At 39.7% G+C, this 27,788-nt stretch overlaps 1 protein-coding gene across 2 annotated transcripts in view; it reads left to right on the forward strand.

Annotated features, from left to right (window-relative positions):
* Window positions 1–27,788, forward strand: part of RNF217 (ring finger protein 217) — a 123,405-nt gene that overhangs the window by 56,221 nt on the left and 39,396 nt on the right. For both annotated transcript variants that reach the window (XM_004614017.2, XM_055135926.1), the window contains exon 2: window positions 18,483–18,716. In XM_004614017.2, the coding sequence (XP_004614074.2) occupies window positions 18,483–18,716 (234 nt within the window). The remainder of the gene's footprint in view (window positions 1–18,482; window positions 18,717–27,788) is intronic.

Here is a 27,788-nt window from a genome sequence, read left to right on the forward strand (position 1 = left end):
AGTTCTAACAAGGCTTAAGCCAAATCTATTTCGTTTAATACAAGAAAATAAGTTTCTGATCTCCTGCAGAAAAATTATAAAGTTATTTTATAGATGAAATGTAGTTTTCTAACAATATTAAAGATCAAGTAAAGTTTTGTTCAACTAGAAATTCTTTAGGCACATTAAAAAATAAAATCAATGCTCTTTAATCAGTGCAGCCTAGCAGCACTTTGCACTTAGGAATCACTCCTGGAAGACCTTGGGGGTCGATATGGGATGCTGGAGGGTTGAACCTGGGTCAGCCACGTGCAAGCACGTGCCCTATCTGCTGTACTATTGCTCCAGCCCCCTAGTAGTACTTTGAAGGCAGGAAACTAGGAAGCATGGACTGACCCAGAGAAAGAACTAGGAAGTGTTTCCTTTGATGTGCCCTAGCCCTTTTGAATTAGCATATCAGGTAGAATAGCTGAGTCTGTGGCTAGGCAAGGAAGTGCTGGCTGTTCTCCATAAAGGATCCTGGGCTTCTGTATGAGGTCCTGCCTTTGACGTTATGATTGAGTTTTTTAGATTTTTTAAAAATCATTGAATCATTATGAGATAGACCAGAATAAAGCTGTTTATGATTGGGTTTCAGCCATACAATGTTCCAACATCCACCCCTCCACCAATGTACATTTCCCATCTAATGTCCCCAGCTTCCCTCCCACCACCCACCCACCCCGCTACCTGCCGCTTTAGCAGACACTTCTTTTTCTTTCTATCTCTCCTTTTGAACATTATGGTTTGCAATTTAAGTACTGAGAGTCATCGTGTTTGTTCCTTTACCTATTTTCATCACAGAGATCTTCTCCAGAGTGGTAATTTCTAAATATCATTGTTCTGTTGGTCCCTTCTCTAACCCAGCTACCTTCTCCCCCAGCACTTTGGGGCGGGTTTCCAACCATGGACCAATCAACTGCTGTATCTCCTCACGGAGATGTTTAAAAATAGCCAAAAAGGATTTGACATCTAAACTGAGGTTTGCAGGATTCGTTTAGTCATGAAAGATGTGTGTGGGGTGTGTGTGTGTGTGTGTGTGTGTGTGTGTGTGTGTGTGTGTGTGTGTGTGTGTGTGTGTGTTGTGTCAGGGAGGAGAGGCAGAATTGTTACATAGGAAAAAAGTATGGTTCGCACTGGCCGACAGGCTATTGACTTGGACTACATGGACAAAATGGTGATTCAGAGTCCAAGAAAATAGTCAAACATGAATTGGGCCCTTATTTCATGTACTGGAATGTTTTTATTTTATCTTCAATTCAAAGATATTATCACAGTAGTTTATTGAGTTGTGTATCATGATCAGACTTATGTTTTGGATAGAGTATCCCAGAGCCTGGACTAACTAAGGTGTAGCAGTCAGAGGCAAAGACATAAATGATTTTATAGACAGTGAATGAAGTTGGAATTCTCTTCCCACCCTCTTAAGTTCCAGCAGCCTCCATACCTGACCTCTGCTGACGCTGCAGTTTCCACCCAGGTGCCGACCTGTTTGTTCATGTATCTCCCCAGCCTGTATGCACCACCTTGTGCCCATAATTCTGTTCACATGTGTCCTCATAACCACTTATACTCACACAGCTTTGCAACAGTCCTGCCTGTCTCACTTCATGCTGTACTACACTCATATCCTTCCTGTCACTGGGTGAGGGCCAGTAGAAAAAGCAAATAGCCACACTTATCCTAATCCCTCAGGGACTTCCCATGAAGGGCAAAGTACAAAGATTCACCCTCAGAGCACAACAGATAACAATGGGGAAATGCTGCAGAAACCTACTAAGCCTAGTGAGGCAGTAATAGTCCAGAACCAGAACGCTCACCAATACCAACCAGCTCTGTATAACCTCTCAGATAATGACTGTGAAGACACCATAATGAGGAAGTTTAATGAGCTCAGAGGATCATTGGTATATGTATTTCATAGAGCACAAGAAGTATGGTAGCAGAAAAGAGAAAACTAAAATCAGAAATGGCAGAACTGAAGTATAGGATGGATGAAATAAAAGCTCAATAGAAGGCGTTAGCAACAGAGTAACGGCCGCTGAGGGGAGTCAGTGAACTCCAAGATCAGATCCAGGAAACCTCTTGACAACAGCAGAAGATGGGGGGTGGGGGAATCTGAAAAGAAATAAACAGTACATCAGAGAACTATGCAATGAGTTCAAGAGGAGTGCTAGAAGAATCACCAGGTCCCTGAGGAACAAAAAGGTGACTTTGTCAAAGAACTCATAGATAAGAATTTTCCAGAGTTGAGGAGTAGGTGCACCCAGATTCAAGAGATCAAGAGATCTGAAGGTGAAATATAATCAAATAGAAAAACTCCCAAGACACATTGTAATCATAATGACGAAAGCCAAAGACAGAGGTGAAATATTGAAAGCATCAAGATCAAAGAAGGAACTTAAGGTAGAGGCAAATAAACATTTTTCAAGAAACATGAAAGGAGAGTCTTAAGAGACAAGATGAACATCTCAAGATGTCCCATAAAGTATGACATTCACTTTTGGGCTAGGATTGCCTTTTACTATATTAAGAAAGGTCTGTTTATTCCTAGCCTGCTAAGGGTTTTGTATTTTTTTTTATTAATTTATTCTTTTATTGAATCACCATGTGGAAAGTTACAAAGCATTCAGGTTTAAGTCTCAGTTATACAATGGGGTTTTGTATTTTTTAAATAACCAATTAGTGTTCTGTTTATTTTGAATGTGCTTTATGTTATTCATGTGATTTTTTAAAAAAATATCTGTAGAGGTCTTTTATTTAATATAGTTACTTAAATTATTATTAACTTTCTAACATAAAGTCAACTTAGCATGATTACAGTGAAGCACACACTTTTAGGGCCTATTTAGGTTTTCCTCTCCTCACTTTTGCTAAATTGTGTATTTGTAGGATTTAGATATTTTACGTAAATTTTAAAATATATTCACAGTTATAATTTTTAAATTTATAGTCTGTAAAAGCGATACAGACTTTTTCAAAAAGTGTATCAGCTTTTTAATTTACAATTCTGTGGAATTTCAAGAATACAGTTTTTTTTTCATCCATATGTTGGAGCAGTGTGTGCAACAAAATTATCAGCAATGTTGTTGATCACAGTACCTCAATAAAGTGATAAGGAATAAAATGGGTAAATAAAGTAGAATTGGTTGACAGGTGGAGAGATTTGGCAGAAGAGTGGTCAGGCGAATATATTAATTTTTTTTCTTTTCTAGTTTCCATGCCATTCACTGTGTATGACATGGAACATGAAACTAGGGAAATGTGCTGTCCCTCAAGACAATGAATGAGTTGAACTTTAAACTCAGTCGAAGTATTTGGAGACATCAAGTAAGAAATTGTATGCAGGTACGGAAAACTCCGTAGAGTGCTCTAGCTTACATGGGGAACCCATCAGCATATATGTGGAGTTTAAGCCATGGTCGTGGAAGAATAGGACTAAGACTGCTGAAAACAATCCCTTAAAAATTGAATTTGAAGACTTAGAAAGGCATAAGGCATAGAAACCACGAAGAAAGCAGAAAGAAGGATCAAGAAATGATAATGTGATTTTTTAAGGTCAAAAAAGAAGCAAAGGTCTATTATCTAGGGTTTCAGAGGAGGTAAATTTAGTGAAAATTCATAGGGGCTTTTAGTAGCAGAAAGGACATTAGGAGCAAGAATGTCAGTTTTGGAAGGACTAGCAAGGTGGTGGCGGCTCTTGGAACTCCTAACACAGGGCATGACGGCACAGATACTCTTCGTAATTTTGCGGGAATGAATGTAAATTTCAGTTATTTTTAAAAGGCAATTTCAAGGTCAGCCTGGTACCTGGAACTGCTGTGGTGCCCCAGGGTTCTGCCATGAGTGTCAGCCTTGGGCAGCCCCAGAAACTTCAGGCAGGCCAGGTACCCACGCTGGGCCCAGAAGCTACACCAAGACTAAAAGAAGCAACTGCTCCCATGGTTCAGCCCCCCACATGGTGGCCCCACTGCTGTTTCTACCCGCAGCATACCGCGGAGGAAAACCTCCTCAAGCACTGTCTGGAGACCCAGGATGGGGGTGTATGCCCCCTGACCAGGCTCTGCTGGATTGGGGACTGTAGCCCTCCCATGCCCAGACCATGAACAGTAGCAGCCCTGGCCTGAATCCTCATTCCTGCCAGCACCGTTGCTGCCATCACCACTGGATCTCAGGGAGCTTGGTGTGCCCACCAGGTCATCCTGTACCCATGGGGTGAGTGCATCAGCAGTCCGATGGTGCCTTCAGACTTCCTGATACCCCCAGATCACTTGCTCCTGTGCCTCTGGCTGGACTCCAACAACTTAGGACCAAGTTTCCCAAGAAATTAAATGGCCAAAAGTTAGGTATGTGGGAGCCACACCCACAAATCCCTCCGACTCAACCATATAAGCTCATTTATTGGCTTTGCTTCAGAGATCCATAAATAAATCCGGAAAGTACTCAGAAGTCACAGTTAATCCGAGAAGCTCACAAGGCTGAATACACCAGGGTAGATTGGAGGAGGGTGGGCCAACCTGGTGCTCAACCAAACAGAACCCCTAGCAGCCACATTGCGCCCACAATCCAAAATTGCACCAGGCCCCTGGCCAGACTCCACCATCTTGGGACAGACCTCACCAAGATACTAATCTTCTGAAAATTCGGATGTGTGGGTTTTGTGACTGAAATCTCCAGGTTTTCTTTGGATTGCAATGAGCTACCTCCCTCCAATTCCCTGTACCTCCAGAAGCCCTGGCAGTCATGTCCACATCCCAAAGCTGCCACTCAGTTAAAAAAGCTACTCAAGCTGTGCCTTCCTGATAAAAATGATGAACTCTCTGAACAAACACAGTGACCTCTTAGTAGCTGTTTTGCAAACCATAATGCACAGAAAGAGAAGGAGAGAGAGAATAAAGGTACCTACCATAGAGGCAGGTGTTGGAACCCGGGGACATTGGTAGTGGGAAATGTACGTTGGTGGAGGGATGTTGGAATAGTGTATGAAGCCCAATCATAAATAGCTTTGTATTGTTCTATCTCATGGGGTTCAATTAAAAAAAGGAAAGAAAAGAATAATGAATGGCAGTTTTGTAAAGATTGACAAAAGTGGAAGAGTAGCAAATACTTTACATTCCAACCATCCTACTCCCAATAGATGAGCAATTTGTTAATCCTAGTGAAATCGAGAAATTTTCACTTAATGAGAGAAATGAAAAAGTTCAGCAAAGCAGAGTAGGATTTTCTAAAATGAATCTGCAGTAAGTCTAGATATTTAACGGTGTGTATTCTGAATCTCTTCCAGTTTTGAATATTCAGTTTTTCAGTATTAAAGCAGAACGTTTTAGTGAATGTGTAGCATACATTCACAATGCAAACCTTTTTTCGTTCCCTTCAAGCCCAGTCATATTTTAGAAGAGATTGCTGTAATGCTAGTTTTTCTTTAGGGGAGCATTAAAATTCAAATAAGAAAAGACAAATGTGTTTTTTTTTTAATATATTTTCTTTTTGTCATATTCAAGTACATCTTAACTTTTTTTTTCTGAGAGATGTAAAGAAATCAGTCCCTGTACACTAAACGATATTTTATATCTGGAAATACTGAATGGAAGCTAGGAAGAAGGGAATTCTATATTGCTTAACTGAATCTAAAATCTCTATGTAATGAATAAACTATTCCTAGAACTGGGTAGATGGTGCACAAAGATACTTTGTTTCATCATGAAAAGGCTCTGTAGAAATTGCTGTTTTTAAACTAAAGTCGTGTGTTAGCTTGGTTTAACATCTAAGAAAGTATCCACACTTGGCAATACTGAACCACCAAAATGTGTAAGGGGAAAAAAATTCAAGTAGTTATGAGTAAACATATAGGACATTTTTAAAAAATCAACTTCTCCCAAGCTTTTTTTTTGTTTTTTTTTTTTTTTTTTTTTTGCTTTTTGGGTCACACCCAGCGATGCTCAGGGGTTACTCCTGGCTTTGCACTCAGGAATTACTCCTGGCAGTGCTTGGGGGACCATATGGGATGCCGGGGATCGAACCCGGGTTGGCCGAGTGCAAGGCAAACGCCCTACCCGCTGTGCTATTGCTCCGGCCCAACTTCTCCCAAGTTTTTAAGGAATAGTACTACTCTATTTTTCAAACAAATGAAGAAGAAAAGTTTGTGTATTAAAATTAAAAACAAAACACTTTTGATATCAGCTCCATAAAGGGAACATTGCTTTCTGTGAATTAGCTGAGATGGCAGCAGTACGTGTGGAACAAGCTTTCTATAGGATCTGATTTATTTACAGTATAACTTCTCTCCTGCACTCTTAGAGGGTCAGGATAAAGTCACGAATTTATCATTTGAATGGCATAGAGTTTAAACTGAGATTATGAAATGTGCATCAAGACAGTGTTTATAATTCAGTTTTGGGAAGTAGGATTCTATACCCATAATTCTCAGTATCCTATCTTATTTTCATAAGTAAACCAGGTGTGGGGCTGGAGAGGATAGGGGACTCACATGAACTTGACCTGGGTTCAGTCCCAGGCATCTTATATGGTCGCCGAGCACAATTCCTGTGTGCATTGCCAGGTGTAATCCTTGAGCATTGCAGGGTGTGGCCCCCAAACCAAGGGGTCTGTTTGGGGGTTGGAGAGAGTAAACAAAGGTTTAGGTTACTGGGTTTTGCTATAAATTCTTGATCTATCTGAGACTGGTTTAGAAAACACACAAAAAATTACCCTATAATTAACACTTTTAACAGAATACTTGAATATGGAATATGGCAAATAATCTGCAACTTGAAAAATCAATTTTTAGTGATCTACTTCTGCTTTTTATCTGACATTGATAGAGATGTAGGTTATTTTTATTTCTTTTAAAATTTCTATTTAAGAAAAATTACATGGCCAGATCTGCTATTTGTGATCCTTTCAGTTCTCTCTTGTCTTTTTAACCTGAACTGTGGTTATTTAGTACCCATGTCTGATTTCCCTGATTAACTGGAAAGTATGTGAGGATAACTTGTTTATCTACTTTTAAATTCTACAAGGCTAATGGAGGCACTAATCAAATATTTGGGTGTTGAATTGAAACTAGTTCGTGGAGCCTTTTACGGAATAGTGGTTTTTGTTTTTGTTAATTAGGGCCAGAAAGGTAGTATAGAGGTTAAGGCCTTTGCCTTTCACATGTCCAACCCAGGTTCAGACTCTGGCCCCCAGTGGTCTCCTGAGCACAGAGCTGTGAGTAGTCTCCAGGCACCTCCAGGTATTGTCCCCAAACTAAATTTTAAAGGGTCCTCTTCAAAGTTTTAATGGCATTCAATTTAAGAAACACAAAGAAAAAAACAGATCACAAACTTCTTAGAAAATGTGAAGAAAGAATGTTTTATACCATTTTGTTTTGTTTTGCTTTGCTTTGCTTTTTTCATTACTAAAGAGTAAAAGCAGAAAAGAAAGTGAGGAGTCCTCTTTGGAAGTTGGGAGGAAATAATAAAGTGAAGCAAAGTGGATGATAATTATATTAGGAGGTGAAAATGAAAAGAACAAAAGACAGGCAAGCCAAAAGATAGTTGCTCTAAGAGACTGGGCCAGACATAGAGCAGCCAGGAGTTGACATGACTGACCCGGGTTCAATCCACAGTACCCTTTATGGCCCCCCAAGTACTGTCAGGAATGATCCCTGATGGAGCTGGGAGTAAGCCCTGAAAAGTGCCAGGTGTAACCCACCTCCCCAAAACACGTTTATATATATATATATATATATATGAATATATTAAACTCCTAGAACTGATTATTTATATATAAATACATATGTTTTAATATATAAATAGATATTTATGTATATGAATTTTTATTCATAAAAGAACATATAAATAATTAGTTCTAGGAGCTTAATTTACAGATCAAAGAAAGTAAAAATATGAAAAAAAGATGAAAAAGAGAAAGCAAGGTATATGATAGTTACCTTCCAACTATTTGAAGATCCATTGCCGAGCAGAAGGGGTCTACACAATCTGTACGATCCTAGAGAATTAAAAGCTCCTTACTGTGTACAGAAAATAAATTGGTAGAGTTATTGTATTACTCTTTGGATCAACATGTCTGTTTTGCTGTTGTTTTCTTAAAATTTGTTATTTTAACTGTGTCTGCTCCTGAGTTAATAGTATTGCCGTCTCATAAAATTCTCTTAAGTCACCAGTATTTGCAGAATGTTGATTGCTTATTTTATTTTCAGAGTGGCTTAGAGCATTTACTGTAATTTCTGGAAAGGCAAAATAGTTTTCCAAAACTAAATCGCCCATAGTTTTATTGTTCTGCTGAATATTTGAGTGCTCTATCTTAAACTCCTCAAAATTGTATGCTACTATAGTTTTTAATGTTCATTTCCTTGGCTCATTCATGACATTCAACACATTTTCATATATTTTTTGAAAATTTGATCTTTCTCTTTTCTTAGTACCTTGAACTTTTCTCCATTGGATTGGTTGCTCTAGTGACTTGAAAGAATTTTTTTTTCCAGTCTTGTCATTTGTATGTTTTAATATCTTCAACCCTTTTAGTTTACATTTTATGCTCTAAACAGTATCTGTTGGTGTACAGATATCTGACTTCAGTATTTTTTTTTTTTAAGAAATGGCAGGAGATAGTAGAGAGGGTATTGATTTTTTTTTCTTTTTAAATTTATTTATTTTTAATTAGAGAATCACCGTGAGGGTACAGTTACAGATTTATACACTTTTGTGCTTATACTTCCCTCATACAAAGTTCGGGAACCCATCCCTTCACCAGTGCCCATTCTCCACCACCCGTAAACCCAGCGTCCCTCCCACCCTCCCCAATCCCATCTCCCCCACACCCCACCCTGCCACTGTGGCAAGGCATTCCCTTCTGTTCTCTCTCTCTAATTAGCTGTTGTGGTTTGCAATAAAGGTGTTGAGTGGCCGCTGTGCTCAGTCTCTAGCCCTCATTCAGCCCGCAACTCCCTTCCCCCACATGGCCTTCGACTACAGTGTAGTTGGTGATCGCTTCTCTGAGTTGACCTTTCCCCGGAACGTGAGGCCAGCCTCGAAGCCATGGAGTCAACCTCCTGGTACTTATTTCTACAGTTCTTGGGTGTTAGTCTCCCACTCTGTTATTCTATATAAGAGGGTATTGATTTTTTATTTTGTTTGTTTGTTTTTTTGCTTTTTGTGTCACACCCAGCAATGCACAGGGGTCACTCCTGGCTCATGCACTCAGGAATCACCCCTGGCGGTGCTCAGGGGACCATATGGGATGCTGGGATTTGAACCTGGGTCGGCCGCGTGCAAGGCAAACACCCTACCCACTGTGCTATCACTCCAGCCCCCCTGACTTCAGTTTAACTACTTTAATGATAGTTTTGGTGCCAGATGCAAGTCATGATCTTCTATAAAAGATTTATTACTTCACCACTCATATTAAGAACTATGGTCTACTTGGTTTGAGATAGGCATTAGAATAATTTTTTAATGGCAATTTAAGTGACCCAGAGTAATTGTTTAGAAAAACAAAACAAAACAAAACATACTCCCCAGTGCTCTATAGTGTCAGTACATGAAATGTCCTATGTGATTTTAAACTGTATACTTTTCTGTTCTATTGTTCTTTTATCTATGTTTATTTGTCCTTGTTCCAGTGTCACAGCAATACCCAGAATACCATAGCCCTAATTATTTTAGCTGTGTGATTCAACCTGGACCCAGTAGAACAAGTCTGACTACTTTAACTACTTAGGGATATTTTTTCTATTCATGTGTATTTTTATTATTTTGTTATTTTGATCTCATCTTTCAAAAAAAAGTAATGCTGGGAGTTATTGAAATGGCTTGTTAAAAGTTAAATATGGGTTGAATCTATGTCTAAACTATGAATCATTCAACTCAAGATCAAGAAAATCATATTTCCCTTCATTTTCTTTGTTTCCTTGAAATATTTAAAATATTTCTATGTAGATATTGTACAATTTTTGTTGGTTTTATTCATACCTGATTGGTTTAAAGTTTTATAAACTATATTAAATATTTAAGTTGATACTAATTCAAATTACATAGAATTTTTGTATCTTGATTTGTCCAACAAACTTGCTATATTGCACTTATTCTAATAATTTACCTATAGATTATGTTTTTATTTTCTGAACATATAATAATGCAATCTAAGAAAAGGAGAATTTTATACTTTTATTTCCACATGTTTTCTTTTTCCATTTTTTTCTTTTTGTATTGGTTGTGAACTCCAGTCAGTATTTAATAATGGTGGCAAAGTATACTTGACTCATTTCCAATTTAAATACAAAGGTTTTGGCAAATATGGTATTCTATATTTTCTTTTATCAAAATCTTCGTTGATAAAAGAAAATATAGAATAAATATAAATGAAGAAAGGTTTCATTCTTGTTTACTGAGATTTTAACATGAATAAATGTCTTTATCAAATAATTTTAATCTTAATATTGAGGTAGATATACTTTTTATTTGCTAATTTTATGAGTATTAGTCTATCGATTGATTTTTAAAATCTGAACTAACTTGTGTTCTTGTACTAATTTTTTATGTGAATATATTATATTTTTCATGTTCTGTTTTGGAGTTGTCTATTTGGGGGCTACCCCTAGCTGCATTCTAGTCTTCTTCCTGGCCCTGCTCTCAGAGATATTCCTGTAGGCCTTGGGGTACCACATGGGTTCCAGGGATCAAACCCAGATCAGCCTCGTGCAAAGTAGGTGCCTTAACCCACTGAACTATCTCTCTGGCCCATTTTTTTCACATATTTTTATATTTGAGTTGTCAGTATTTGTTTCGGATGTTTGCATCTGTCTGCACTTAAGAAGTGGTGACTTTCTTGCAATATCTCATGAGGGTTTGATTTAGAATTATGCCTCTCTCATTAAAATGATTTTTTGAGCTGCAGCCTCCACACGTACTTTCCCATCACCTGTTCTCCAATATTAGATTATAATGGGTGATACTGTTTTATCCATGAGTTCTTACTGGAAATTATCAGCAAGGTCAGGCAGCCAACATTTTCCATTTGGGAACCTCACTTTCGTTTCTTGTTTTTCAAGATACTTTTCTTTGGTTTTTGGTACTTGGCACTTTTCTTTGTTGTGCCGAAGTGTGTTGTCTTTACATTTGTGTTGCTTGTGGGGGAGAAAACTTCTGGGATATTTGACTTAATACTGAAGTGTTTATAAAACCAGAGGCATCTAGTAAAATGCTCTATGGTTGCTGCTGAGTAAATAAAAATGCATATTTATCTATAAAGCAGACACCTTCTTATAATCACTGGTGATAAGTTATGGAGAAACCTATGAAGCTGAAAATTAATCTGCCTCTATGGGGCTCTCAAAGTAATTAATAGCCCTAGGACAGTGCTTGGCAGATAGGGGGTACTATATAGATCTTATACTTGTTATTGCCTTTTTGACTTTTCTCTACTGCATTCCACTTTTAAGGAAAGAGGAAATCTGAGATCCCTTGGCATCAAATGAGCCAAAAATATTGAGATATCCTGAAACGCTTGTAATTAACAATTCGAAGATCAAAGTAATAAACCATACTTTTTATATATTGTGCTTTGAAGTCTTATATTTATACTTACCTCTGTCCTTTTCTTTAGAGGATTTTCTTAATTAATCTGACACTTTGCCAGAGGTCCCTCTCACCAGTGTCATATAATTACTTTTGAGTTCTCCCAGGTGGCAAATTAACTATGTGGCTTGAGTGTTAAGTGGATAACTGTGTCTCTTACTAACTCTCTGACTCCCTTGGAGATTGTTTTAGAGTTAAGTAATTTTTCTTTCACGAGTGGACATGTTTATATTCATAGGAATTTGATTAAAATATTTTCAAGTGATCTTAGCATAGAATACAACAAAAAAATTAAATGTCTTCAAGAATATTGGGTACATGAAATCTTGTAAGCAGAAGACAGTTGATATGTTCACTATCACTATCACTATCATCCCATTGATCCCTGATTTGCTCGAGCGGGCCCAGTAACGTCTCCATTCATCCTAGCCCTCAGATTTTAGCAGCCTCTTTTTACTCGTCCTTCCCAACAGTGCCATATTTAGAGGCTCTTTCCAGGTCAGGAGAATGAGACCCATCATTATTACTGTATTTGGCATGTGAATATGCCATGGGGAGCTTGCCAGGCTCTCCCGTGCGGGCAGGAAAACTTAGTAGCTTGCCATGTTCTCTGTGGCATGTCTTAAAAGTCTTAAACACAAAATTGCTGGAGATGGGGGACTGAACCCAGGACTTCAGACATGCAAAGCAGTCCCTCCCGCCTCTGCCACGGCCCTCCCCACGCCAGAACCAGAAAAGCCTAGGATCAAATGGCTCTGTTAGTCACTAATGGTATGCAAAACTTAAGTGACCCCTCTCTTCGCAGCCAATCAGACTTGCCCATCCTATTGGAGAGGCCACTCTGCAGGTGCACAGACTCTCCATGTTAATTTGTATTCAATTATTATTTTTATTTGGGGAGGTACTTAGTACTGTGGCTTTGTTTTTAAAATACTTATCATTTTCCATATTCCTATACTCAAATATATATGAATGTAGTCAAAAGATGTCAGATCCAGAATTGAAAAGAAGGCTGGAGCTAGCACAGTGGGTTGAAGTGCTTGTTTTGTATACAGGAGGCTCAGGCTTGACCCCCCCTGTACACTATGATCCCTCTCACCCCGCAAACACTACCAGGAGCAACCCCAGGAAGTGGCCTCAGAGTTTCACTCAAAATGACTCCAAAATAAAAATATTAAAGCACCATTGGGGTGACGGATTGAAGAAATAAGATTTCCTAAGAGGTGGTATTTGTTGAGGCTAAAGAATGGGAACTTAAGGATTCATAATACCTGCTGCAAATTTTTCAGGTTATTTATGATTGTGCCTAGCAATTTTTTAATGTTGAATAAAATGTTAAATAAATTAGTACCATCAGATTCAAAGTTCTTTGCAGAGACTGTTAGTACAGTTCATGCTTCCTCAAGTTCAAATTTTACAGTGAATCATTTCTTGTAAATATCATATGTCCACGCAGACTGCATTAGAAATGTCTCTAGGTAACACTCCCTTTACTTTATCTCTATAACTGATTCATCACCAAACTGCCGCAGTTTGGTCCATCACCAAACTGCCAAAACTGGTCCATCATCAAAACCCACTGTTTCCACTTCCAAAATATACTCTATGACTGACTACCTCTGGCTGCCTCGTTATCTATCATCTCTCTGACAATTGCAGTTGTCAGATGCCACCAGCAGAACAGATAGAATCTAGAATCTACTATTCTCCCAGATTCCCCTTTTGTCTGGCACTTCATTCACTAGGAAGACCTGAGTGATTTCTTTTTAATAGGAGCCAGAACATGTCAATTCTCATAAAACTAGACAGTGATTCATATTAAACTTAAGATTTAATCTGCAGTTCTTACCTTAACTAAAAAGTCTGTGTTCTGTTTCAGTATGTGTTTTAGTCACTCACTTTTGTTTTTAGGTAATGCCCTGGGGCTGTTGTCTTTGTTTTCAAACTGTTCCCAAGTTCTTAGCTTGACAGACCCTTAGTTCTTGCCTCAAGTTGTCACCTCTTCAGAGATACCTTCCTTGATAATGTGTTTCCTTCATAACACTGTAAACTATCTTCCTGGTTTACTTCTCCCTTTATACTGTTTACTCTCTGCTGTTTTTCTAATAGAAGTTGTGTTTCTCTTTCTCCTCACCTCTCCAGAGGTCATCCTAATACCTAGCCCATAAAGTTCTCCTTTCACTGAATCTAAGGTATGATCAGTTGTAAGATGTAACCAAGGAAAACAATGTCCTATTTCCTTGAAAGGCCCTGAATTGTTCTAGTACCTAAACTGCATTTACCTTTTCGGGGTGAGGGGGGGGCAGGGGATAGGGAGATGCTCAGAGGCTATTCCTGGCTCATGCTCAGTAGTGATCCATTACCAAAGCTCAAGGGACCATACAAAATGCTAGGGATGAACAGGGCTCTGGCAGGATGCAAGACAAGCGCTGTAACTGAGCCCTGCACTCTCCAGCCCTCTATTCCTTTTCTATGAGCCCTGACTGTGGCTCTGAGATTATCGATACATTGTAATAATTTATGTAGCACTGTAGCACTCTCACTGTCATCCCATTGTTCATGGAATGGAGCAGGGCATCAGTAATGTCTTCATTGTGAGACTTGTTACTGTTTTTGGCATATTGAATACACCATGGGTAGCTTACCAAGCTCTGCCGTGAATCATTTAAGTATCACTGTATCACTATCATCCTGTTGTTCATTCAAACAGGTGCCAGTAATGTCTCCATTCGTCCCAGCCCTGAGATTTTAGCAGCCTCTTCTTATTCATCTTTCGTCTTTCCCAACTACTGGAGGCTCTTTCAGGGAGAGGGGAATGTGACCTGTTATTGTTACTGTTTTTGGCATAGCGAATATGCCACTAGGAGCTTGCCGAGCTCTGCCATGGAATCATTTATGTAGTAAAAGTAAATAACACGGAAGGGTGACCAGCTTAAAACATTGACCCGAAAGCAAAATATAATGACTCATTTCATTCCTAGATAAATAAGAGTCACTTGAGATGACCATGGAAACCCTTTCTATGTGAAATGAAATTGTCTTCCTTATACTGGAGTTTTCTGTATTCATAGGAAAAACAATAAAAATCCTAGGGTGGCTTTACATTCTACCCTTGTAATATGACCCCAGTTCATCTGTTCAGACTTATCTTTCTAAAATAGTACATTTGCTCTTACTGATCTTTCAGTTCCTCCAAGGTTACGATCTCTAAATTAGGATGCACGTACCTTAGGATAGCATGCAAGTCGTTCCAGTTATGTGCGCTTAACTCCAACAGCTGTAAACACCTTTACCTTGGCTACAGGGTACTGCTAATCTAAAGATCTCACTTGAAACTTTCCTTCTTCCAAGAAGCAGCTTTTGAAGCTCCCAAATAGTGAGGTCACCTCTATGTGCTCATCTCTTGCCCTGCACTCACCTGATTGGGTGCTCTCCCTGCTTCATGCTAAGATTGTCTTGTTACTGGTAGCCACTTGCAAAGTTTCTGGGTCACACTTAGGCTCTACAGATGTCATCAGAGTGTTGTAAGAATAAGCAGTTATGATGTACACACTCTTTAAGTTAGATATTGAACTGTAGCGCCAGGTTTTATGAAATCAGAAGTGTGCAACCCAGCAATTTAAAAGGTTTAAGAAATAGAAATTCTCAATCTAGATCTTACTGGAAAAAGTTAACAGTTTCTTGATTCCCTGAAGTTCTCTCAGCTCCAGGACCTGTATTTAGAAAGGGTCTGGAGCTAGAGGCAAAAGCGGCAGAGAGGTAAGAGCTTTGTGAGACAGTGCAGAGATAACCTTAATAAAAATTTAGGGTTGCTTTACAAATAACAGAGGCAGAAGACATCAAAATAAAATTTTCTGATTTTTTTTTTATAAGCATTGGCAGTTCAAATGTTTTCTTATGCTTATATCAAAGTTTGGTAAAAACTAAGGGCCTCTTTCTGTGTCTGAAAGCATGTTTGTATTCTTGTGGAATTGTTAAAAGTGCCTGGTGTAGAAGAAAGCTCATGATTTGAAATAACTAAGGTACAAGAACTATTGAAGTTAAGTTCAAAAAAGGTTTTCTTGTGTTTGATAAAAATTGATGGTTCGAAGGTCTTATGCTGTATGGCAATGTACATATTTGTATCTGCATTGGATTAGAATATTTGACCTATAAAATCTTGTAAGTTGGAATAATTATGACACATGAAAACAGGTTCAAAAAGTAATGGTTTGGAACTGGAGCAATAGCACAGTGGGTAGAGAGTTTGCCTTGCATAAGGCCGACCCTGGTTCGATTCCCTTCATCCCATATGGTCCCCTGAGCACTGCCAGGAGTTAATTCCTGAGTGCATGAGCCAGGAGTAACCCCTGTGCATTGCTGGGTTTGACCCAAAAAGCAAATAAATAAATTAATTAACAAATAAAGTAATGGTTTAGTTTAAACATGAGTTTCTAGAGTTATAAAATTGGTTGCAAAATTTATATTACCAGTGCTCTATTTGATCCCTGAGGCTTTTAGTACCTAAAATTTCTAGAATTACTAAGTAAAGTAAGTAAAGAGGCAGAGCAATAGCACAGCTGGTAGGGCATTTGCCTTGTATGTGTGGCCGACCCCCGGGTTCGATTCCTCCATCCCTCTCGGAGAGCCCAGCAAGCAACCAAGAGTATTCCACCCACACGGCAGAGCCTGACAAGCTCCCCTGGCATATTCAATATGCCAAAAACAGTAACAAGTCTCAAAATGGAGACTTACTGGTCAAGGAAATTGACTAACAATGGGACGACAGTGCTGCAGTGCAGTGCTATATATTGAACTAGATTTTTATTATTCTTTCATGGTTCATGATCTACTTAAAGATTTGCGAACTGCATAGTGTTTCATTGTGTAGATGTACCATAGTTTCTTTATGTAATCTTTATTCTTGATCACTAGCATTGTTTCCAGATTCTGGCTATTGTGAATAGTACTTGCAATGAACATAGTAGTGCAGATGACTTTTATGCAGTGTGTTTTGGCATCTCTCAGGTACATTCCCAGAAGCAGTATTGCTGGGTTGTATGGAAGCTCAATTCAGCAGTGAGTGAGGTCATTTTCCCCATATCCACACCACCACATTTTGTTATTCCTTTTGATGTGTGCCAGTCTCACTGGTGTGAGGTGATAATCTCACTGTTATCTTGATTTATATTTCCCTGTGACAAATGATGTGGAACATTTTTCATATACTTATTGATTTTCTGTATGACTTCTGTAAGGAAGTGTCTTTTCATCTCTTTTCCCCATTTTTTTGATGGTGTGGTTTATTTTTCTTGTAAAGTTCTACCAGTGCTTTATACATTTTGATTTATATAATCTGATATACCCTTTGTCAGATTAGTGGTATGTAAATATTTTCTCCTCACGTGAAAGATGTCTTTTTATTCTGGTCTTCATTTCTTTGCAGTACAGAAGCTTCTTAATTTGATATAGGTAAAATAATTTTAAAATGTGACCTGTATTGTAATAACATTTCTGTAACACTATTAAAAGTATAATAAAATTTAATTTTGGCTGTATGGAGACTCATAAAAAAGTAGACAATCATTATTTAAAGCTAGTATTTGAATAACCTCTCTGGACATGTTTTGTACAATCAGCATTAAATTATGTAGCAGTTTACTTTAGACAAATCAGTACTAATAAGATTTTGCTAAGTCAGTCTCATCTTTTAATGGCATTAAATATATTATCTCCATGAAATCTTAGCCGAAACTTCTTGACACTTTTCTTCAAATTTACGAGAAATAAACAGTAAAGTTAAAAGTGATTTTGCGGGTAGGTGTTTTGTTTTTATTGCTCCTTGTAAGAAGGCTCTTTCCAGTGTCCGTCTTCACAGTGGGCTTTTCTTAGGAAGGTCAGTGAGGTCTGACTTCCTAGAATGTCAGGCTAACTCATGGGAGAAAGAACAGGTTTAGCATTGTTGGCCAGAGCTACGTTAGGTACCTCCCTTTGCCACACAGGGATAAACAACAGGGGATTGCAGTGCGGTGCCATGAACAGAAAGCATTCTTGTTCACTGCCTATGGAAAACACCTGGTATTTCTTACTTGAAAGTAGCCTGGGAGGGGTTGGTTGTTGTTTTTTTTCTTGTTTGGTTTTGGTTTTTCATTAAAAACATTTTAACTCTGTCCACATGTAATTTTTTTTTAACGCTTGCCACATCTAGAATCCCTCATCAAATGTCAAGTGTTGGGGTGTCAGTCTATCTTTCTCTTCTTTCCTAATCTAATTCTAGGATTCTGAGGAGATACCCATTTTCTAAACAGCATCCCAGAAACCAGATTTCATGAGGTTCTTGTGTTTGCTTTTATAGTGTTGGGATTTATTTGATCTTCCTTAAGAAGACTTAAGAACTATTATGCAGTTGTTCCTTACATGGAAGAGTCTGGGTGAAGAATTGAACTCTTGTATAGTATACTGTACCAAAGCTCCTTCCTATTTTTGTCCTTTTTAAAAAGTGAAATGTACCGTATGAGTAGTGCTGAAAAATCAGAAGCGCATTCGTCCTAGGTGTTTCTCCATTTGGCGGGTTGTCTCTGTGCTCCCACACTCTGCAGTTTCTAGACAGATGGGGTAATTTGCTGCTTGGGCGAGCCAGTGATGTAATTACATTTGAGTTCACCAATATAATTGTCTGTGAACACATAAACATGCTGTAAGTCATTTTGGAAGTATGCATTGAGTAATCATTTGGTATTATCTAATATAGGTACCCCTAAGCACTTGCCATCTGGAATGTAAGGAATCTTGAAAAGTGGCAGTAATCTTTCACCATTATCACGAAATAAGCAATAGTATAGGAAATGAAAAAGAGCTGCATAACAATCGGTGACCTTTGTTTCTCTCCTCTCTGCTCTCCACCAGGTTCAACTTGGCCAAGTGGAAATCAAATGCCCTATCACAGAATGTTTTGAATTCCTGGAAGAAACCACAGTCATCTATAACTTAACACATGAAGACTCCATCAAATATAAATACTTCTTGGAACTTGGCCGTATTGATTCTAGCACCAAGCCATGTCCTCAGTGCAAGCACTTTACAACCTTCAAGAAAAAAGGACACATCCCCACCCCTTCCAGATCGGAGAGCAAATACAAAGTAAGCACATTCTCCCAAGCTGTGGGTTGGCTGCCCCGTGATGGGAGCAGCCGCATTTGGCCAACTTGTGGTGGGCATAAGTGGGCTTCCTTCCCTTCCCAGAGCCTGAGGTGAGTATGGATTAGTTGTGGTTCTGAGCATGTACCGGTTGGGAGACTGATGATAAGAAAGCACTTTCAAGGATTTAATTAAATGGTTTTCTTTGACTTTTCACGGGTTTAATTTGTCTTTGGTAGCCTCATTTGAATGCCTGACCTTCAGAGCAATTGTCATTTGTGTTACTGAGTGTTAAATAGGTGCTAAGGGTCGAAGAAGATAGTACATGACTTAGGGCAGACACCTTACCTGTGTGGGCTATTGTTTGGGCTCTGTCAGCACTGCTGGTCTCTGAGCACTGCAGCACCACATCCTCAGCCCCTTACATTCAGTGGTAGGATCAAGTTAGGAGAATCTGTAAGTGAACCCAGGACCCCCATTGGGTACCACTGGGAGGCCTGAGAAAATAATGGAATACAGAGTGGATAAAAGGTGCATGAGGGCTGGAGTGGTAGCACAGCGGGTAGGGCGTTTGCCTTGCAAGCAGCCGACCTGGGTTCAAATCCCAGCATCCCATATGGTCCCCTGAGCACCACCAGGGGTTATTCCTGAATGCATGAGCCAGGAGTGACCCCTGTGCATTGCTGGGTGTGACCCAAAAAGCGAAAAAAAAAAAAAAAAAAAAAAGGTGCAGGATACAAAGATCTTTAGATATTTAATACAACTTGAATTTTTATTTTATTTCATTTTAGTATTCTTCTGTGGGTATGTCAGTAACTATTGAAACCATACAAAATGCCGTTCCTCTGGGTCAGAGCAATAGCACAGCAGGCAAGGTATTTGCTTTGCATGTGATCAACCAGCTATTCAATCTCCAGTACCACATGTGGTCCCCTGAGCCTGCCAGGAGTGAACCCTGAGCACAGAGCTGGGAGTGAGCCCTGAGCACAGCCAAGTGTGCCCTCAGCCATCCAAAAAAAAAAAAAATGCAATTCCTTCAACAGTGCCAGCATTTGCTAAGTACCTTGTTATGTTTAAGGTTACAGAGGCAAATGTGATCTAGCTCTAAATGACACAATAACTTTTGCAATGCTAATTCAGTTTGATTAGCAAAAAAAAAAAACCAAACAAACAAAAACAGTAAAAGAAGCAAAGCTCCATCTCCGCCTGCAATAGTGCCGCCCCTCCCCCACCTCCACTCCCCTTCACACACATATACAAAACAATCTAGCTGTGCTTTAAGGACTCTGAGAAAGGAGAGGAGAAGAGGATAAAAGGTTAGGATGTCAGTCAGGGAAGAACTTGCAGGTATCTAGGCAAAGAAGCAGATAAATACTATAAATCATTTCTGAGTTCAGTGCCTAGGTCCAGACACTGGGTCAGACATCTTAGAAACAATGACCTGTGAGAAGACCGGGGAGAGACAGCCAAAGAGCCGCTGAGAGTGGATCCTGCTGATTGCTGCAATACTCAGAAGTTTGAATTTAATTCTGTAGGCATTACGGAAAAGATCATTTTAGAGGATGCTTCAGGAGGGTAAGACAGTCGGGAAAGTGAAGATAGTGCCAATTGTGGGGGGCAAATCATTGATTCACAGCCCTGACTGTACCTGAGCAGAGTCGAGAAGCTTCTCGGCTCACTCCGCAATTGCCCTGCAAAGTTTGAAACTCACCTGATGACTCTAATGTGCAAGAGTTCCGATACTTAACAGTAAATGAAACAGAAAAACGATGAGGCCTGTGGCAGTAGTTTTCATCCTTGTCATTACAGCAGAATGGCAGGATGGAGTGGTTTCAAAGGCTGTTTGAAGTCATCTCCATTCAAGGTAAGTTTTGTGCCCCTCTCGTGTGTGTTGGAAGCAGTGCTGGCTGCATTACTCTTTGTAGCTCTGAGGGAACCATATTTAGTAAGTAGCTTCTCCCTTTGCACTGATGAGCTAGTCGTTGTGAGTAAAACAAAGCCTCTTAGTGAGTAACTGGTCATCAAACTGCTCTGTTTTCATGGTTAACTTTTCTGTTTATCAGTTTTGTACAAAGGTAGTCTCTTTAAAGCATAAATGTAAGGAAACTTTATTTTGTTGGAAAGGTGATTTTGGAGTTATATTTTTTGTAAGTAAAATAATGCTGATAGAATGATAAGGAGTGCTGACTTAATAACTATAGAATTCTTTTTGACTCTTATATTCCTAGGTTATAATGTAACTTATTGATGGGTGGTGGAGAATGGGCCAAACCATACAGTGCTCGGGAGCTATTCCTGCTTCTGTGCTCAGGAGCGAGCCCTAATGGTACCCAGGAAAATGTGCAGTGCTGGGATTAAATGGGAATCAGCCGGCTGCAAGCAAGGCGAATGCCTTAACCCCTGTACTACTCTTTGGCCCCTTAAATTATTTTTGTTCCAACAGTGTTACTGATTGTGTCAGGCAGTTGCTAGTTTTAGAAGGATTTGTCATTCTCTAACTTTGCATACTTGATTTTTTTTTTTTTTTTGCTTTTTTGGGTCACACCCAGCGATGCTCAGGGGTTACTCCTGGCTTTGCACTCAGGAATTACTCCTGGCGGTGCTTGGGGGACCATATGGGATGCCGGGGATCGAACCTGGGTCGGCCGCGTGCAAGGCAAACGCCCTACCCGCTGTGCTATCGCTCCGGCCCACATACTTGATTTTTTTATCAATTATATTTAGAATGATAAATTTGCTAACATTATAACTTACATAGCTTACATATTTATAAAAACTTATCTTTATTTGTAAATATATATTAACTCAGATCTTTAAAATTATAGTAATTAAAACATGTAGACATAATTTGATCAAAGTAGAAATAATTGAGTAATATTTAAACATTGTAAAATGATTAGTTACAATAAAATGCAGTTATAGCATTAGTAAAATGTTAAATAGAACTTTTTCATATGAAATAATCATATCATGTAGTGATGAGCATGATTTATCACAGCACACATGTATGAAGAGTGAAATACAGAAAAACTAAAACTAATATTTTATATTTGTATAATTATGATTCTGAGTAAACCAAGGCTACTCTGCTGGCATTTCAAATGGCCCAGCCTCCTCCAGTGGCTAGTAATTGGTTGTAGTAATGAAAATAGGGGCAAGTGGATCAAAATCTCAAATATAGGAGACTGAGTGGGGGGGCTTGTTTGTTTGTTTGTTTAGGGAGCCACATATGGAAGTGCTCAGGGGTTCCTCCTGGCTCTGCACTCAGGGCTCACTCCTGGTGGGCTCAGGGGACTATATGGGATGCTAGGGATCGAGCTTGAGTCCACCAGGTGCAAGGCAAAATTCCTATCTACCCAGTGTACTATCACTCCGAGCCCAAGATATTAAATCTAAGAAATCTTTGCAGAACAAGTGTTGTTGGTCATGGGAATAGGTGGGAGATGAAAATCTCAATATTAGCAGACTATTAAGCAGTTATCCAAAACACAAAGCACAGCAAAATTAGGGGCCATTATTGTTATTTTCTTCTTCACATTGAAGGAGAGGAGATCCGTGCCAAAAAAAGGAAAAAAAGGAACTAAATGGTGGTGTTCTTTACTCTAGGAGACACTTCTCAGAACAACACTTTTCACTGTGCTGTAAAAGATTTCCATAACGTTTTCCATCATTAGATTCCAATTCTTGCATTCACATTAGCCACCTGATTTACATGCCTATACCTGTCTGGGTGTTAGGAGTAAAAAGAGCATTAACACGGATGCGCCAGCAAACAGCTGTGGCCATCATTATTACCGAGCTGCACCCTAAATTAGGACTAGTGTCTTCATTCCTGCAAACCATTGGATATTATTAAGTTTGCTGTATTGTTCAAAATTTAATTTCCCCAGCAACACATCTTAGTTCCTAATTGGTATAGTTTGTCATGAAGTTAGTGATAATGAATTCAGTCCTCAAGTGCAATACACTGAGTCATAAGGCAACAGAAACAGAAAAGCACGATTACTGCTATACCCAACATGTCTGAACAACTTAGTATTTCCCAGTGATGTTGTTTACAGACTGAAATGGATTTTATATTTATTGAATAAAGCCATTGTGATGAATAATTCAGTAATGCCCAAGTGAACCATTGAACTACAATATTTTGATCCACATACTGCTCATTTATTTATTTATTAAAGCTTCAGTTGTCAAGTCAGAAGCACTTGACATTCCAGGTTAAAAGTGCTTGAAAATATCACAACTACTTTGTGTAGGAAATGCTTTGAACTCATCTTAGATTATTGAAAGCAGAAAGAGCATTTCTGAGTGTTTTATTTGAATAGGTTTTTGTAAATATCATCATCATCATCATCTTGTTAATCATCAGTTTTCTCAAGTGGTCTCAGTAACTCTCCATTCCTCCTAGTCCTGAGATTTTAGAAGCCTTTCTTTACTCGTCCTCTCCAATGGTGCCACATTGGAGGCACTTTCACAGTCAGGGGAATGAGACCCAGCATTATTACTGGTTTTGGCATATGAATTCGCCATGGGGAGTTTGCCAGGCTCTCCCATGCGAGCAGGAAACTCTCGGTAGCTTGCCAGGTTCTCCCAGAGGGAGAACTAGGCTATAAGATGTCTTCCAGGAGCTTGGTTTTATAGTCTCTGGATGTTGGCCGTTGGTGGGATTACACGGCGGGGGGGGGGGGGGGGTGGTTAGTTTCTGGGTGTGACTGCCTAGCTACTGGAAAATAGGGGCTCTGGGTGGAAGAGGCCCAGTCCCTATCCAAGCAGACTTGGAGATCTCAGCCCCGGGTCCTACACACCTGGGTTCCTCTGCCAGTTCCTTCATGCGTGAGGCTCGTCCAAACGTGTGGAGAGGGGCCTTGAGCATGGCTGTAGCTGGGTTCTGGAGGTTCTCAGCCATGGGGGCTCTGCTTGGGGCGAGGAGGGAAACTCAACCCACCCCCTCCAAGGGGCCCCGGTGGAGACAGCCAGGCTCAGGGGCAAGAGACTCTGCATTAGCACAGTGGGTAGGACATTTACCTTGCACTCGGCTGACCTGCATGCAAGTTGCCAGTTTAAAGTACTGTCACTGTCATCCCATTGCTCATCGATTTGTTCGAGCGGCACCAGTAACGTCTCTCATTGAGAGACTTTTTGTTACTGTTTTTGGTTAGAGTACTAACTTTAGAAAAAATATTTCACATATTTGTTTACATCTGGCAAGTGGTTAATACCCCAAACATACAAAGAACTATGGCACTAAACACCAACATAAATAAACAACTCAATTTAAAACATTGTGAATTACTTAAGCAAATGAATTTGCAAAACCAAAACTGATTTCCAGAAAAATATGGTAGTTATAAAAAGGAAGAGGGAGGGAGGAGACAGGAATGAGCAGAGGGGTCTTGTGGGTAGTAGGGTATTACTGGAATTCTGGGAGTGATAAGAATTGCAAACATAAGATGATATATTCCGTAATATTATAAACCATTGATAAATCAACAAAAAAAATATGGTGCCTGTAAATGTTACATATTACTTAATCATACTCTGAGATTAAAAGGGAGCCAACAGAATTTATGACAAGCAGGAAAAGAACTCCTCAGTTCCATTTTGTCCTTTTGAGCTCTTAGTTGTCTTTGATTATAAAGTTTCAGTAAAGGCATGCTTGAACTATATTCTGAATTAAACTAATATTGTAGTAAATGGAACAAGTGTATTCCTGAATTGGAAAGTGTACATTGAGACCACCTGGCCTTTGGTCTAGACTTTCTCATTCATAATGATTTCGTAAACTTGCTCCTGAAAAACTTGAGTTCATTTTCCAATTAGAAATTTAATTTTTTGTGGCGAGAGGCTGAATTTGGGTCATTAACCAGCAGGGTTCAGGAGTTATTTCTGGCTCTGTGCTCAGAAGTGAGCCCCTAGTGGTGCTCAGGGCATCATGTATTGCCACGGATTAAACCAGGGTTGGCTATATGCAGGCAGGCTCCTAAACTCCGGTACTATCTCTCCAACCCTAGACATTACATTTCTAATATAAATAGTTTTCCATAATTAATGCAACTTCAATGCATGTGTGTACAAAGAGCAAGTTCATAGTGGGAAAATAAAGTTATGTGTTCATTGGTGTTCACATGATGTGTGAAGACAGATTCATTACTGGATCCGAATTTATCTCCTTCTAGTAATAGTAATAGTCGTCTGAGATTTTTATGGTGTATTTGTGAGATTATTTGCTTGGTCTATTTTTCCTACTGGTCTCTCGGAGTCCAGGCTTGCTGAATGCTGAGAGTTTACGTTAAGTACTATGTATGATTTCAAAATACATTTGTTAAGAGTACTAGTAAATAGGTAAGGGCATAAACAAAAAGGTATAGGTACAAATGTGTATGTCGAGTATAAGAGAAGAAAAAACAACCAAGAGATTGGGAAAACTTCATTAAATATAAACATGTTAAACTAAGCTTTGAAATGTTGAATTTGCCAAGATGGAGGAGGTAGACGAAGGCATCAATTGAAACTTCAAACTAGATTAAAACTTTCAGCCTGCCACATACATAATATACTAGCTGTGTAACTCAGAATGCAGTTTCTACATCTTTAACTGGTGTAGTGATAATAGTACTTGTCTTAAGAGTGAGGTAAGGATTCAGTGAGATCACAGATGCAAAGTGCATATAGCACCATGTCTGACACACTCTTTGTTCAACACATGCTGCAAGTTATTTCGACTGTTACTCTTTTTAGGCAGGGGCAATAAAAAGAGCAAGCCTGGCTTATTGGGAAAGCAATATAGGAGTCTAAAGCAGAACAAAAGATACATGGATGGAATTAAGCCAGAATGAAATGGACTATATCTTGAGGAAGAGAAGCAGGTTTGGAGGGTGGAAAACTGAAACATGTTAATTATGTGTGCTTTGAAGACCCTTGTGGCAACACAGAGGAGCGGTCTAGGGAACATAGACCTCGTACTCAGAAGTTATCTGGGAGAATCATGAGTATCTGAGCGACTGAGTTAACAGAGATGAAACAAATGCTTTGGTAGTTAAGCTAAGTCAGTTATTCGTCATGAAAAAGAAGTAAGGATTACAAATGATTTAATTGTGCTTGTTTTACTTTTCGAAGTTTTAGGTAAGTAGTTGCCGATTCTAAGCATCCTTCTGGGCAGTCTAGTGGGTGGAGAGGGTTTGGGCACACCCCATAGTGCTCAGGAGTGCCTGGCTGTGTGCTGTTGTGGGGGATGGAGCCAGGCTCAGTCGCCTGCAGGGCACTTAACACTTGCACCCTCTCTCCAGCCTTTTGATCTCTTTTAAATAAGAAGGAAACTTAGAGGGGCCGGAGAGATGGCACAGGGCTTAAGGCATTTACCCTCATGTGACTGAGGCCAGTTCTGCGAGCACCGTTAGGAGCAACCACTCAATCCAGACCCTGGTGGAGGCCCCAGCACCACGAAGTATGTCCCAGCCACCCCCTTCACCCCAGCTAAAACTGAGGAAGACCAAGAAGTGTTATCCCTTCCCGTATTAATGTGTAGCTGGTTGAAGGACATGCATGAATCAAAACAGGGACATGTCAGATATAATTTTATACTTGTCTCAAGACTACTAATAGTTCCTGCACTTCTTCCACAGACTGTGTGTGTGTGTGTGTGTGTGTGTGTGTGTGTGTGTGTGTGTGTGTGTGTGTGTGTGTGTGTTTGGGGGCCACACCTGGCACTGCTCAGGGATTATTTCTGGCTTTGCTCTCAGGGATTATTCCAGGCGTGTCTCATAGGACTATATGGTTGCTAGCAGATTGAACCCAGGGTCTGCTGTGTGCCAGGCAAGTGCCCTGCCCAAGGCCTGTCTCTGGCCCCCGCGTACCCACAAATATTAAGCAGAAACTTGGTAAGTATTAGAATGAATCAGCACAAGATGAAAAGCAAAAGAAAATGTTCTGCATAAACTCCCCCTATATTCTTATCTTATTTCTTTACAGATCTTCTTTTCTCTCTTATGAACTCTTTAGGTAGAAATCACATTCTATAAAACTACACAAGTATGTTTATTTCCTTATATGGTAAAAAGTTTTCTTTTACCATAGCTTTAAGAGTGTAATCAAAACTTATTCCCAGTTCTGGTGATTCGCGCCTGAATCCTCTGCTTTTTCCCCTTTGCAGTCATCTACTGTCATTCTCTTTCTTTCTTTCCCTGTCTCTCTCTTCTCCTTCTCCCTTCCCCACCCCTCCCTCAATAAATTTCTTTAAATAAAACTAACTTCATGTGCACTTGTGTGTACATGTGGGACTGTGCACGCGTGTGTGTGTGCATGCACACACACACACAAAGAATAGTTTAGGCTGGAGAAATAGCTCAGAAAGCTGGGACACATACTCAGCATTTATTGGCGAGCCCTGGGTTCTATATAAGATTTCCCAAGCTCTGCCAGAAGTGACCTCAGAACACAGAGCTATGAGTAGACCCTGAGTTGGGGTGTCAATCCTAGCCCTCTCCCCTAATCATGATCAGTCAATAAAATGGCCTTAGGGAAGAACTGGAATTTAGGGAGTACTAAATTTCTCCTTTTCCTGTCTGTATTTCATCTTCTTATTATTTATTAATTTGTTTGGGGGCCACATCGGTGCTCATGGATCTCTCTTCCTGGGCGAGGGGACCATCTGGATGCTGGGACTCAAACCCAAGCCAGTTCAGCTGCATGCAAGGCTCGTGCCTTTCCCACTGAACTGTCTCCCCAGCCCCCACACTTTTATTGTTAGTACAGAAATTTGCCACTTTGGAATGTCTTCTCCAGACTTCTTTGCCATCTTGACTTCTATTTGAGCTCAGCCAAGGCTGGCATTTGCAGGAGAGAGGGTGGGAGGTGAGAACAGTAAAGCCAACTCCCTTCCTCTCACCCTGGCTCTCTGCAGAACTCCGGGTCCCTTTGTGGATGATTTCCCCAGATGCTGCTTCCTCCATCTTTCCCATCCGCCAGGGTCTCCAGCCGCTTTTCTCCGTTGTGTTCTAGGCCCTAGGGGTAGCAGTGGTTTCCCACTGTTTCCAGTTCTGAGGTTACACCATCTTGGTTTGTTCAATCCTAGCC

Source organism: Sorex araneus, chromosome 4 (assembly GCF_027595985.1).
Source record: "Sorex araneus isolate mSorAra2 chromosome 4, mSorAra2.pri, whole genome shotgun sequence".
Lineage (NCBI taxonomy): Eukaryota > Metazoa > Chordata > Mammalia > Eulipotyphla > Soricidae > Sorex > Sorex araneus.